This window comes from Chiloscyllium plagiosum, chromosome 7 (assembly GCF_004010195.1).
Source record: "Chiloscyllium plagiosum isolate BGI_BamShark_2017 chromosome 7, ASM401019v2, whole genome shotgun sequence".
Lineage (NCBI taxonomy): Eukaryota > Metazoa > Chordata > Chondrichthyes > Orectolobiformes > Hemiscylliidae > Chiloscyllium > Chiloscyllium plagiosum.
The window spans coordinates 44,045,469-44,060,474 of NC_057716.1; the positions used below are offsets into that span (position 1 = coordinate 44,045,469).

Below are 15,006 nucleotides of genomic sequence, written 5' to 3' on the forward strand. Positions count from 1 at the left end.
CAATATCAAAGCTCAAGTAGTCTTTGACTGTTCTCATTTATCTTTTGTAAGCCATGCCGTCTGAAGCAGGAGGGCCATGCCTCATGATCCACAATCCACTGTGTAATTGAAATCTCCAAGTAAAGATGTCTTGAGTAGGGATTCTGTTGATAGTAGTGCCAAGTTTACCACAGAATCTGTAATGAAGCACAGCACTGGAGCAGAGATACTCAAAATGTTAACTGGCCCTCTGAGTTGAGGAGAAGATAAGACAGGGTTCATTACAGTGAAGCCTATACTGTGCTCACCCATTTCCAATGAATACATTCTTCTGGCAAGGGAAGCGTAACAATTTTCGTTCAGTGATTAGCTCTCAGTAAGCCTGGTAGCATGTAATAGCGGTATTTGTTTTTCCATGATCAATATTTCAACCAATAATCCAAACTAAATTTCAGTCTTGACACTACATAGGACATTCATGTCAATATGAAATAAAATTACTGCTTGTTACATAAATAGAAATTGCCAGCCTATCATCCTCGATCATGAATAATTAGCTGCTAGTTACAACAGAAATTTAAACTTTTTCATTACATTGAATACTAATGAAAATTACAGAATTGAGAAGATTTGAATTAAATTAAAATTAACCTCGGCATCTAAATATTGCTAGCTAGAAACATTTTAATGCAAAACTGTTAATAATAGTTCTGTGTTGAATGCTTTCATCAGGTTTAGGGCTATCAGCTAACTAAATTTTCAATTTTCCCTCAAATTCTTCTTCAAAAGATTTTGTTATGCAAGATGGAAAATGCATAAAAGTTACTCAATTAGAAATTAAACTGAAAACTTAATACATTCATAAGCAACATACCCGAATATAAGCGATAACAAATGTCAGCATGTAGCCCCGTTGTCCATTATCTTCTCCTGCAGCCAAGCCTCTGCAATTGAAAATATTCAACTCAGCAGAGACAAAGCAGTTGTTCACAGAAATCCAAAATGTTATTTACTGGAATGTTTGATAAGTTTACTATCTTAAAAGTGGCCAGTAATCAGCACTCTTTTTGCAAGTCAAAATGTATGCATTGGTTTCTGTTTTTCTGTACTTAACGTTTGTGCACTGACAATACAGACTGGAAGACATTTAAAAATGAAAAGATAGGTTGGTTGATGCACAACAATTTACAACAATTTGAGACTGAACAGAATTGGGATTTACAGGAATTCTTTTCTTCTACATATAAAACATTCATACCTAATCCTCATTTTAATTTGTTAACTTTAAAATATTTTGTGGAAACTTTCATCATCCACCAAGAATTATCAGCCACTCAGAATGAACTGAAGGACTGAGTGGGCAGCAATCTTACCCATTGCCAGGGAATTAAAAATCCCAAATTTGGCTAAGTCAAACAGTTAATTAATTAATAAGAACATTAGCACTGAGAATACAAGGATATTGCCAAGGTTAGACGATTTGAGCTTTCGGGAGAGGCTGGATAGGCTGGGACCTTTTCCCTGGAGCCTCAGAGGCTATGGGGGACCTTTTCGTGGTCTGTAAAATCATGAGGGGAATAGATACGGTAAATAGATAAAGTATTTTCCCTTGTGTGGGGGAGTGCAGAAATAGAGGGCATACATTTAGGGTGAGAGGGGAAAGAGATAAAAGGGACATAAGGGGCAACGTTTTCACGCAGAGGGTTGTGCGTTATAAATGAACTGCCAGAGGAAGTGGTGGAGGCTGGTACAATTAGAAAAATTAAAAGTCATCTGGATGGGTATATGAATAGGAAGGGTTTAGAGGGATACGGACCAAGTGTCGACAAATTGTACCAGATTAGGTTTGGATATCTGGTCGGCATGGACGAGTTGGACCGAAGGATCTGTTTCCATGCCATACATCTCCATAACTAAGCTTCTCCCAAGTACAGACTTCACCAGACTGTAATAAAATTGGTGGAATGGGAGTAAGAATTTACATGGATATGTAAATAGTAAACCTAAACTAAAAGGAACATGTTAGGATTAGATGCTATGATACAGTGGAAACTTTAGCATCTAACTACATGAAATCAAACAAGGTTAAAATTGAGGTCAAAAACAAATTGACAACTGAGTGATATTTCTTATAAAGTAATAAAGATGGGAGGGGTATATCCTGCTGCTCTGGTCTATGGGAACAGGTAACAAGTGTTACTAACAACCACACCTATATTAAACAGCAGCAGCTCAAGTAATTTGAACTTAAGAATTGATAAGCTGGAGTCTGAGCCACTGATGCATCAGGGAGACAGAGTATTCTGGACACTTAATTCCAGGGAGTAGGCACCACTGTAGATGAAAATACTTCAGATATGGTTGTTGTCGGGACAATGAAAGATCTGACTACTCATGAATATTGGAATCCAGAATGTAGCAATGGCATAACCTCACAGTTTGCACCAACTTAGCAGATATGAGGTTCTTGCACCTTACATGAACAAGAGAGGGACCCACAAGGAGGATGAGCAAACAGACCACAACATCTGTTGTATAAGTGTCACTTAAGCTTGGAGAGTAAAAGTACAGCTGTAAAAATAGGGAACTACAGGTGTGCACCCAAGAATATAAAGCATGAAGGCTGTGCTGCTGGCCAGGTATCAAGAAGAAGAATATTTTCAATGTGGTTTTGATAGCAACTTGCTAGAAGGGGGGGAAAAAAAATCCACATATGACATTCCATACAAGTGCTTAAGACATGAATAAAACCCAGAGGGAAAGACTGCAAAGGGAGGACAGGCAAAGGAGAAGGTCAAAAAGTAAATGTATGACATGAATTTTGTTAGGGGAGAAATGAGTTTTAATTCAGGGGCCCTGGCAACAGCATTGGGAAAGAGGGAGCTCTTCTGATAGGATTGATTGTATGTTCATCTCGCTGGGACGAGCATCCTGGTGAATTAAATAAATCAGCAGATAAGCATTAAACGGCATAATGGGGGGTGGGTAGGGCAGCAATTTTAAATGTACAGGTGAGGGGAGAATACAGAAAATTCAAGAGAAAGAATGAGGCAATAGTGTAGGCAGTGATAATCAGAATATGACATGGAAGGAAATAATATACAAGGATAAGTGTGCCAGCAAACACAATCAAAGGAGGAGAGAAGGGTGAGGACACAGAAATAAAGGATTTTTAACTGACTGCAGTAGCATTCGTAACAAGATAAATGAAAGCACAACTGGACATATATAAGTTGGATTGATTGTAATCGAGAGCTGTGGTTGCAAGATTGGGATCTAAACTATTAAGAAAGGCTTGGCATTTTGGAAGAATAGTTAAAATGGATAAGGAGGTGGAGTTGCTCTGACCATAAAGGTCAAGGTCTGAGCCGTAGTGACAAATTACCTCAGCATAAGTGAAAATCATTTTGGGTAAAAAATACAGAATGGCAAAGGAAAGAAGGAACTGGTGGGAGTTAGTCTATAGGCCATTTAAAAGTAGCTACGCTACAGTACATAAATCAAGACATAACTGTGCTGGTTAAAGAAAAAGCACTGGAGTAGATATTGTAACATTAACCTTCATTTAGATTGACAAATCAATTCACTGAACATATCCTGAAGAATGAGTTCCCAGAACTACTCAGGACAGTTTCTTAGAACTATACATTGTGGAACAAACATTTTACATCTGGTACAGTGTATTGAAACAAGATTAACTGATGACCTGATAGTAAAGGACCTTCTAGGAAAGAATAATCATAACTTAGCAAATTTCGCATTCAGTTGGGGGGGGGGGAAAGAAAGAGAGAAACTTGGGTCTGAAACTACTGCCTTAATTTGAAATAAAAGAAATAACAAAGTATAAAGACAAAGTTAGTTAAAGCAGACTGGTAAGATGGTAGATCAGTTTTGGATAGGCATTTAAGGGAATAATTCATAATTTTTAAAGATACAATTCAGTTTAAAAAAAGCCTCTACAGAAAGATGAATAACCCTTAGTTAATTAAGGAAATTAAAGATGGAATCCGATTGAAGAAAAAGCAATCATTGTGAAATTTCATTGTTGGCCAAAAAAAAATGAAAGATCTTAGAAACTTAGTAATGAACTAAATAATAGAAGGGAGAAAATAGAGTAAACTAGCAAGAAATAGAAGAGATTCTACAAGTAAATTAAAAAAGTAACAAAGTATAATGGTGGCCCCTCAGACGATAAGACCGGTGAGTTAATAATGGGTTATTGAGACAATGCAGAGACTGAACAAATGTGTTATATTTGGCTCCACAGAAAAACAAATTTAAAACCATATAAATAATAGTAAAAAATTACATGGCAAAAGGGAGGAGAAACATAAATCATGATGAGAGAAAAATACATAATACAAAATTTATAAACTCAAGGCTGACATCCCTTGGATCTGAAAGCTCGGTCAAATTTTAAAAGGAACCTATAGAGATGGCAGATTGTTGTAATCAGCCAGAGGTTCTAGATTCTGGAAAGGCTTAATTGAAAAAGCAAAAGGCAACACCTCTATTTAAGAAAGAAGGGAGATTGAAAGCAGGAAACTATAGGTCAGTTAGCCCAACTTTGGAAAAATGCTGGAATCCATCAGACAAGTAGTAGTAGCAGGACATTCAGAGAAAATCATTAAAACCATGCTAATTCTGCTTGATTGTATGAATTGGAAATACATTAGGATTCTTTGAGGATGCAAGAAGCAAGGTAGATAAATGAGAACCAACAGAGGTAGTGTATTTGGATTTCCAAAAGACACTTGATAAGTTCCCATATAAATTATATTGTACAAAAATAAATCACAATGGTAGGGATAATATACCAGCACGGACAGAGAACTGGATAAGTATCAGAAAACTATTGGAATAAATGGGTATTTTTACATTGATAAGCTGCAACTAAAGGTGCCCCACAGAGATCAGTTCAGGAACAGAAATTATTTACAACTCACTTTCATGACCTGGATGATGGGGTCAAATGTATTGTAGCCAAATCTGCTGTCAATAAAAGGTAGGACAGAACTTGAAGGGCATTTAAATGGTCATTGAGATAGGGCTTCAGATTGGTTCCACAGGTCAGCGCAAGGGCCGAAGGGCCTGTAATGTGCTGTAATGTTCTATGTAGAAAGGAAGTTGTGGGTTGGGCACAGAGTTGACAAAATGAGTGCTGGAAGAGCATAAATTAGAAAATGAGGTTAACTACTTTGGTAGAGGAAGAGAAAAACCAAATTCCATTTGTATTTTGAGGCTATGAATACTTTAGAGAAAGATGTGGAGGTGCCGGTGTTGGACAGGGGTGGGGTGGGCAAAGTTAAAAATCAAGCAAACCAGGTTATAGTCAGACAGGTTTATTTAGAAGTACAAGCTTTTGGAGCACTGCCTGTTGGAATATAACCTGGCGTTGTGTGATTAACTTAGTGGAAAAGGCATTTGAATGTGCACATTCACGAATGAGAAGGTAAACATGCAGGTACAGCAAGTCATTAGGAAAGCAAATGGTCAGTTTGCTTTAATGCAAGGGACGTGGAGTATCAAAGTAGCAAAGTCTTTATAGGGCCTTTATGATATCACACTCAAGGGTACTGTGTACAGTTTTGGTCCCTATGTAAGGAGAGATAAACAAACTGCAGAGATAGGTAGTGAAGGTTCACTAAGTTGATTCCTGGAATGATGTGGCAATGGGTGCCCATTTAAAATGAGGATTTTTTTTTCCCCACAAGTCGTGAATCTTTGGGTTTCTCTATCTCGAGAACTGTGGAGGTTAGGTCGTTGAACATATTTAAGGCCAACGTAGACCCTTGAACCATTACAAAATTGATTATAGGGAGAAATAGGAAAATGCAGTTAAGTCCAATATTAGATCAGCCATGACCTACTGGAATAATGAGCAGGCTCAAGGAGATTCATTGCACACTTCGGCATCCATTTTTCTTTTGGTTTTTAAATTTCAAAAATCAAACATTCAGGATCAAAATACTTTTAAAATGCCAATGTAGAAATCCCTAATGGAATGGTGGAGGGTAGCTTTAAGGGTTATAGACTTTATTCTCTATCTAAAAATCATATACAATGGCAACTTTACACTGATGCCAACCATTATAGAATTTGTTACAGGATTTTAATGTCTTTCTGTTGGGAATATGTAAATATAATTTATGCAACTGGAACTAGAAAAGTCATCTTTATATCTCACTACATGGTCTAGATTTTCTTTTCCAAGTCTTACCCAACTTTAGCAGCAATATCATAAACATGCTTTTCCTGTTGAAGAACCTTTTCTCTGCTACCTTCAAAAAGTAGGGTTGCTACGCATAAGTCATTGGGATCAAATCCCTTGAACTGTGGAAATAAAAGTATGAGAATATTAAACAGAATTTGAAGGTGTGAGGATGTTGTATCTGAAACCAGAGATATTTACACTTGAAGAGTTTAACTGAATGCATCTTAGAATAACCACCAAGTTTTAATGGCAAATATATAATCCATAATTACATTGTTCAATTCAATATTTTCAAGTTTGGACCACCTTCAATCATAATTGATCTCTTACCTAAATAGAACCATAAAAATGCATTAGGTGCATAAATCTGTATGTTCTGGTTATCTTGCTCTTAATTGCACAAATTCTTCTGGAGCCATTACTGTGCAGATAACTTTGCTTGGTTCCCAGCCACCTTTCTTCCCCACACCCTATGTAGTTTAACTCTACAAATTTCCCCTTCTAGACATCTTTCAATTTCCTGTCCAGATGGCCAGAACTACAGCTCTAGCATCTCTAGGTGTCACTTAACTAGCCCACAAACAGCAGTATTGAGCAGGGCCATTACAATGTTAGTCATGAGTAACAATCCGGAAACAGAAGTCAATTTAAAATCAAATCACTCAACTGATATTAAATAACGTCACACAGACAAAATAATCAAAATAAGAGGTCAAATTGTAAAATATACTGAATACATACTGAAGGTAATGAAAAAAAAGAAAAAAAATGTTTTGGACTATTTGATTGATTAGATTAGTTAGATTCCCTACAGTGCGGAAACAGGCCCTTTGGCCCAACAAGTCCACACCGACCCTCCAAAGAGTAACCCATCCAGACCTATCCACCTACTCCCTACTAATGCACCTAACACTATGGGTAATTTAGCATGGCCAATTCACCAGACCCGCACATCTTTGGACGGTGGGAGGAAACCAGAGCACTCAGAAAACCCACGCAGACACGGAGAAAGTGCAAACTTCATGCAGGCAGTCACCCAAGGCTGGAATCGAACCTGGGTCCCTGGCGCTGCGAGGCAGCAGTGCTAACCACTGAGCCACTGTGATCAAGATAACAAAACTTAAAAAAACTATAGCTGATTTGCTGCTTAACTGCTGGCAATACATGATAAATAAGACTGATCAGATTGGTAAATGGGCTGAGTGGCAGATGGAGTTTAATTTTGATAAATGAGGTGTAACACAAATCAGGGCCGGACTTAAACACTTAATGGTAAGGCCCTAGGGAGCATTGATAAACAAAGAAACCTTGGAGTGCATGTTCATAGATCTTTGAAAGGCAGTGAAGGAGGCATTTGGTACACTTTCCTTTTTTGGTCAGTGAATGGAGTAAAGGAGTTTGGGGAGGTCATGTTGTAACTGTATAGGACATTAGTTAGCCCATTTCTAGAATGCTGCATTCAATTCTGATCTCCCTGCTATAGAAAAGATGTTGTGAAACTTGAAAGGCTTCAGAAAATATTTACAAGAATGTTGCTAGGATTGGCGGGTTTGAGCTACAGGGAGATGCTGAAAAGGTTGAGGCAGTTTTCCCTGAAGCGTCAGAGGCTGAGGCCTCATGAGGAGTGAATAGTCAAGGTGTTTTCTGCAAAGTAGGATACTCCAAAATTAGAGGCCATAGGTTTAAGGTGAGAGGGGAAATATTTAAAGGGACCAAAAGGGACCAGTTTTCACGCAGAGGATGGTGTGTGTTTGGAATGAGTTGCCAGAGGAAGTGGTGGAGGCTGGTGCAATTACATCATTTAAAAGTCATCTGGATGGGTATATGAATCAGAAAGGTTTAGAGGGATATGGGCCAAAAGCTGGCAAACGGGACTAGATTAGTTTCGGATATCTGGTCAACATGAGCGAATTGGATCAAAGGGTATGTTTCTTTCCTGTACAGCTCTATGACTATGTGCACACATGAATACTATTCTGAAACAATTGGTGTAAACAACATTTTCATCCATTGGGAAATAACTTCCACGCATGCCTGTGTCCGGTTAATCAGGGAGCTTAGATTCTTTGACAGATTTTGAAGCAAAAATGAAGGTTTGGTGAGCAGCAATAGTTGCATGTTTGAAATAGTAAAAAGTCAGTACTAATTTTAAAAAAAGGTAGATCAGTCCATTCTAAATTTTTGCATAATTAATTGGCATGCAGGGGTACAGGATAACTTATTTCTAAATTGTAAAACAATGTTAGGACAGAAAAGCAGGAATACCACTGTTGCCCTTTGTGGCACAGGTGGTTTGAAAGGCACAAACATATTGTATTTGATTCTTGACACGTCATGATGTCAGCGATCAAACATTAGCACTGAATTGTAGCATGTCAAGTTTAAAGGCCACTTGTGTCTTCTTATTACAAAAGGAAAAGCAATAGACTCCAGCTGAGCTCGGTTTTATAATTTCATTCATAATTCAACCTTTGAGTAATGTACAAATTAAAGTGAAGCAAAGTGTAGAAACTATGACTTCAAAAGTACACAGTCAGTAGGCTCATTAAAGATATGTAGTTAACAGAAGTATTCAAACATATTTGTCCATTTTGATGGCCATTCTGTAAATGTCAAAAACGATGACATAGGCGGCACGGTGGCACAGTGGTTAGCACTGCTGCCTCACAGCGCCAGAGACCCGGGTTCAATTCCCGACTCAGGCGACTGACTGTGTGGAGTTTGCACATTCTCCCCGTGTCTGCGTGGGTTTCCTCCGGGTGCTCCGGTTTCCTCCCACAGTCCAAAGATGTGCAGGTCAGGTGAATTGGCCATGCTAAATTGCCCGTAGTGTTAGGTTAAAGGGGTAAATGTAGGGGTATGGGTGGGTTGCGCTTCGGCGGGTCAGTGTGGACTTGTTGGGCCGAAGGGCCTGTTTCCACACTGTAAGTAATCTAATCTAATCTAAAATGCAAAATCAATGAAGGGGAAACAAAGAACAAAATGCACCAATAAAATTTTCCAATTCCAGGAAGCAAGCTCCACCTGAAGCTTAATCAATATCAAATTACTCCAAGGAATCTTGGTTTCAGGCTCACTAAAATCAAGACTGTGTAGTAGTTCTCACCCTTTCCATTCTTTTCTGCTGCCTTGAACTTCCAGTTGCCTGTCACTTCAATAACCACCCCCCGCCATTCCCTGGCCAATATCTCTGACTCAGGGATGTATGTGTACCAGCCTCCACTATTTCCACTTGCAACTCATTCCAAATATGCATCACCCTCAGCACAAGCTGGAAAAACACCCCTTTTTCCGCTTGGGGACCCTGCGGCTTTCTGGATTCAATATCGAGTTGAATAATTTTAGGGCTTGAACGCTCCCATATTCGTGCCCCTACCCTCTCAGACCAGATGTTGTTATCACAGTCTGCTATTACACACAACCCATTGCTCACCGTTAAGTCTTCACTAACAGCTATTCACCCTCCAAGCCAGATCGTTATCCAGTCCTTTGTCTGCCCAACTATTCCTCCCTCACCTTGGGCTTTAACGTCACACATCGTTTACTCCTTACCCCTTCCCCCATCCCCCCCACCAGGAGTTTTGCACATAAACCGATATTTTCATCACTACCATCAGTTCTGAGGAAGGGTCACTGGACCAGAAACATCAACTACTGATTTCAGCCTAGAGATGCTGCCAAGCCTGCTAGCTTTTCCATCAATTTCTGTGCTTGTTCCTTCTAGGTAGAAGAGGTTGTAAGTTTGGAAGATGCAGTCTAAGGATTATTGGTGAATTTCTGCAGTGCATCTTGCAGATTATACCATGCTGCTACTGACCATCAATGCTAGAGAGAGTGAATGCTTGTGGATGTAGTGCCAATCAAGCATGCTGCTTTATTCTGGATGGTGTCAAACTTCTTCAGTGTTTGTTGGAGCTGCACCCATCCAGGCAAGTGGGGATTATTGCATCACACTCATGACTTGTGCCTTTTAAATGGTGAACATTCTTTGGAGAATCAGGTGGGGAGTCATTTGCTGCAGTGTTCCTAGCCTCTGATGTGCTCTTGTAGCCACTGTATTGATATGGCAAATCCAGTTGAATTTCAACCAATGGTAACCAAAGAATGTTGATACTGGGGGATTCAGTGATGGCAGCTCTAGTTAATGTCAAGGGTGATGGTTAGGCTGTCTCATCGGAGATGCTCATTTGAGTGGCATGAATATTACTTGCCACTTGTCAGCCCAAACCTGGGGGGATATTGTCCAGATCATCTTGCACCTTGACATAGATTGCTTTTGTATCCGATGTGTTGCAAATGATGCTAAACATTGTGCAATCATCAGCGAACATCCCCACTTCTGATCTTATGATGGAGGTAAGGTCATTGATGAAGCAGCTGAAGGTGGTTGGGCCCAGGACATTGCCCTGAGGAACTCTTCCAGAATCCCTATAGTGTGGAAACAGACCCTTCTGCCCAACAAGTCCACACCAACCCTCTGAAGAGTAACCCACCCAGACCCATTAACTAACCCCATATTCACCCCTGACTAAGGAACCTAACCAACACATCCCTGAACACTGTAGGCAATTTAGCACAGCCAATTTACCTAACCTGCAGATCTTTGGACTGTGGGAAGAAACTGGAGCACCCGGAGGAAACATGCAGACACCGGGAGAATGTGCAAACTCCACACAGTTGCCAGAGGTTGGAATCGAACCTGGGTCCCTGACACTAAGGCAGCTGTGTTAACCACTGAGCAACCAGAGATGTCCTGGAACTGAGATAACGGTCTTTCAACAACCACAGCCATCTTCCTTTGTGCTAGGTATGACTCCAACCAGCAGGGAGTTTGCCCTAATTCCCACTGATTCCAATTTTGCTATAGCTCCTTGATGCCACACAGGCAAATGCAGCCTTGATGTCAAAGGCTTCCACACTCATCTCAGCTCTGGAAAACAGCTATTTTTCCATGTTTGCACCAAGACTGTAATGAAGTCAGTAGCTGAGCAACGCTGGTGGAACCCAAAGTGGATGGCGACAGAGTAGGACACTTCAGCCAAAGCTCTTCTCTTCTGTCTTACCTTTTATCGGTTTCTCCTCTTTAGGATATTTTTTCTCCTCTTTCTTCTAGGAGAACATACTGAACTCCTGGCCTCTGTGTCCTCTCAGCCAGGAGTGGCATCCTCCCAGCTGGGCATGGTGATCTCCCAGCCCAGCATAGCAGCCTTTCAGCTTGGCGTGGCCTCAGCATGGATCTCTGGCCTCGAGGTGATTCAAGGCCCAATTTGACTGCAGGCCAAGTGCCAGCATGGACTGGGTTGAAAGAGTGTGGTTCTGAACTTTTTATTTCTCTAATTTATTCCTACGATCTTTAATGCTGAACTATTGATTTCTTAATTTTCTAATTTTTGGGTTTCATTTAAGAACTTGAACTGAAGAATCTGAGAAAAATAACCTAGGTAACTTGTACCTGAGATGGCACTGTAGGTGGCGACTGCAAACCTTTCACAACAGTCGAGTACATGTGACAATAAGGCTAGTTCAATTCAATTAACTGACCAGGTTATTGCTGAGCTGGTGCTGCTTGATAGCATAGTTGATGACAATGTCCATCACTTTAGTGATGATCGAGGGGAAACGGATGGTGCAGTAATTGGTTGAGTTGGATTTGTACTGCTTTATGAATACAGGACATATCTGGACAATTTTCCCACATTGTCAAGTAGATGCCAGTCAGAGCTGGAATCAAGTTTATGCAGTTCAGGCTAGGAATTCTTTGAATGAATTCAGCTCAACTGAACTAGTGAGACTTCTATTGCTGAGCTTGAAATAAGAATTCCTTCCACTACATGCTGACAATACACATACTTCATTAATTGTTGCCCTGCAAAATCATTTTTTTTGTCAACAGAATAACTTTAGATTCAGAGTCATACTATGGAAATGTCAAGATATTACCCTTTGAGTTTCTCCATTGTGCTGCAAATGTTAGGAAATAACACTACCAGCTACATTGAATTGTTGCCTGGTATCACCCCTTATGTCAGTCTGGGATTGGATTTCTTTTTCATCAGTTTGTGGGCATGTGGGTGTTACTTACAAGACCAACATTTGTTGACCATTCTCAGTAGCCTACAAGAGAGCAGTAAGCCACCTTCCGTAACTGCGGCATTCTCAGTCACAGGGTAGGAGATGCAAGATATTAATCCAAAGTTGTTGAACAAAGGGAATTATGCATCCAAGTCAAGACTTGGAGAGGAACTTTCAAGGCAAGGGGCAGGTGGAGAAGGCAGTAGCGAGGAGAGGGGCAGGTGGAGAAGGTGGCTGCGAAGAGCCTGGGGGAATAGAAAAGCTAGGTGGGGATATGTACAGAAGGAAGCTGCAACAACAGTGTTGGTGGGGAGAAGAGAGTCGTTGCAAAGCACGGAATGTTTCACTTATACTGGAATAGTTTGGCAGGGAGCATGGCTAGTCGAGAACAGAAATCTTCAAAATTATAGTAAAAATATTGCTGAAACTTGTAGTTTTTTTTCTACCAGTGTGCTTAGTTGTTTTATGACATCACATGCAATAAAAAGTATTTAGCTGAACAGTAGATGGTGATCCAGAGGTGATGCTGACAATTTGCATCTACCTGACATCTGTGACCTATTGTTTAACCCAACACCATTCACAACTCATGTGGAAGAACTGCAGAGCTTTGATCTGATCTATTGGCGTTGGGATCACACAGCTGTCTCACATGCAGTTTCTGCTGTCTAGAGTACACGTAATTTTTGTAGTAGATTCACCAGGTTAGCATCTCAGTTTTAAGATTGCCTGCTCATGTTCTTGGCTTACTCTACTACACTCGCTCACTCAATCACATCAGGTCCCTATGGTTTAATGGTAATAATGAAAAAGACGGATTTGCAAGGGTATAGGACCGGATGACCCACGGAATCTGAAACTCTCAGTTTCATTTGCTGGATCTGATTATACACACTCTAAACTGAAAACCTCCAGAAAAATATCAATTAAAATCTGAATAATTTGGATTACATTTACCTCTGGTAGTTTATAATTAGAGTTGCAAAGTGATTCAATGTCTTTAACAGAACAACATTGCTGTTAGCTGTTCGAAAAACCCTGTTCATCTATTTTTATTCTGAATACTCAAAATAGATTCACTCATATTTAGAAATTAAAATAGCTGTTTAGAAAGCACACATTTCACTGTTGTATTGGATGCTCTGCTCGACTAGCCTAAAGCTGCTTTGATTTGGATACGGTGTTTAAAATTATATAAACTAAACAGGGATTATAAGCAATTGCTAGATGAAGTAGTTAACAATTTTTTCTCATGCTTTTTAATTGGATAGATGAAATTTGTAATTTACTACCTTGCCAAGTATGCAAAATTTATAAAATTAAAAGTTGGCTTTCTTCGGCAAAGGCAGAAACTGATAGATCCAAGGATTACCAGATCAGCCACAATGTCTGAATGATGGAGGTAACACAATAGGCTGAATAGCCACTTCTGTCCCTATGTCTTATGGTCTTCTATCCCTTGATATTTGTAGAGTCCAGAAATGTAGTGATTTTTGTCTTGAACATGCTCAATGCTTCAGCTTTCACATTTCAAAGATTCACCACCCTCTGAGTAAAGACATTCTTCCTCATCTCAGTCTGAAATGACCTCGCTCTTATCTGGAGATTTATGTCCCTTAGTTATAGACTCCCAAAACAGGGAAAACATCTTATTTACATCCAAAATATCTCACGCAAAGGATTTTGGAGGTTTCAACAATATCAAGTTTCATTTTTCACAACACCTGGGAATACAGACCTAGTCTTCACAATCTCTCATATTAAAACAATCCTGCTCTCCCAGAACCTCCACTGCACTCACTCCGTGGCAGGTAAATCACTCCTTAGGTAAGGGGACCAAAACTGCAACACTCCAGATGAGCACATCAAGGCACAAAACAGCTGCAGCCTGACATCTTGACCCGTGAATTCAAACCCTCTGCAATTAAGACCAACATTCTGTTTAGGATCCACATTGTATGCTGCATCTGCATTATCACTGGTAGTGACTCATGAACAAAGAGACCCGCATTCTTTTGGATACCCAGACTATCCAACTTCTTACCATCTGAAAAAAAAAAACTGCCTTTTTCCCTACCAAAATAATTCTCACATAATTCACACGATATTCCATCTACCATGCTCTTGTCCATTCATTTAACCTGTACAAGTCATCTTGACGCCTCCTTACATCCTCCCCATAACCTGAGTTCTCATCTAGCTTGATAGCATCAATAAACTTGGAAATACCCTAGATGGACCACACAACCAAATCATTACTTACTTGTATGTAGCGAACAGCTGTGGACCAAGCACTGATTCTTGTGGTGGCCCACTAGTAACAGCCTGTGACCTGAGAATGATCTGTTTATTCCTACTCTCTACTTTCTGTAAGTTAACAAATTCTCAATTCTTACTAGCACACGTTCTCAATCCCATGCACCCTAATTTTATTTACTGGTATCCTCTGTTCGGCCTTCTCATAAGCCTTCTGAAAATCCAAATACACCCCACACACGATTACATGTAGCAGCGATAAAGGAGAAGTCCATAACATGTATACTTGACGGACCGTGCTCTCAACTGTCCTATGACCTTCAAAGATTTATATAAAAGTTCACCCTAGATGTTCTGTTCCTTCACCCCTTTAGATATATAAACTTTCATTTTTATTGGTCTTCCTGTATACTTTCTACCAAAGTGAATCACTTCACATTTTTCCACAATAAATTTAATATGCCAGTTGTCACACCACCAACCTA

General features: G+C 39.8%; 1 protein-coding gene across 3 annotated transcripts in view; it reads right to left on the reverse strand.

Annotated features, from left to right (window-relative positions):
* The window catches only part of agps (alkylglycerone phosphate synthase), a 146,599-nt gene that overhangs the window by 31,271 nt on the left and 100,322 nt on the right, over nt 1–15,006 (reverse strand). For all 3 annotated transcript variants that reach the window (XM_043693533.1, XM_043693534.1, XM_043693535.1), the window contains 2 exons: nt 6,200–6,312; nt 854–923 (listed from right to left, as the gene is read on the reverse strand). In XM_043693533.1, coding sequence (XP_043549468.1) covers nt 854–923; nt 6,200–6,312 — 183 coding nt within the window. The remainder of the gene's footprint in view (nt 1–853; nt 924–6,199; nt 6,313–15,006) is intronic.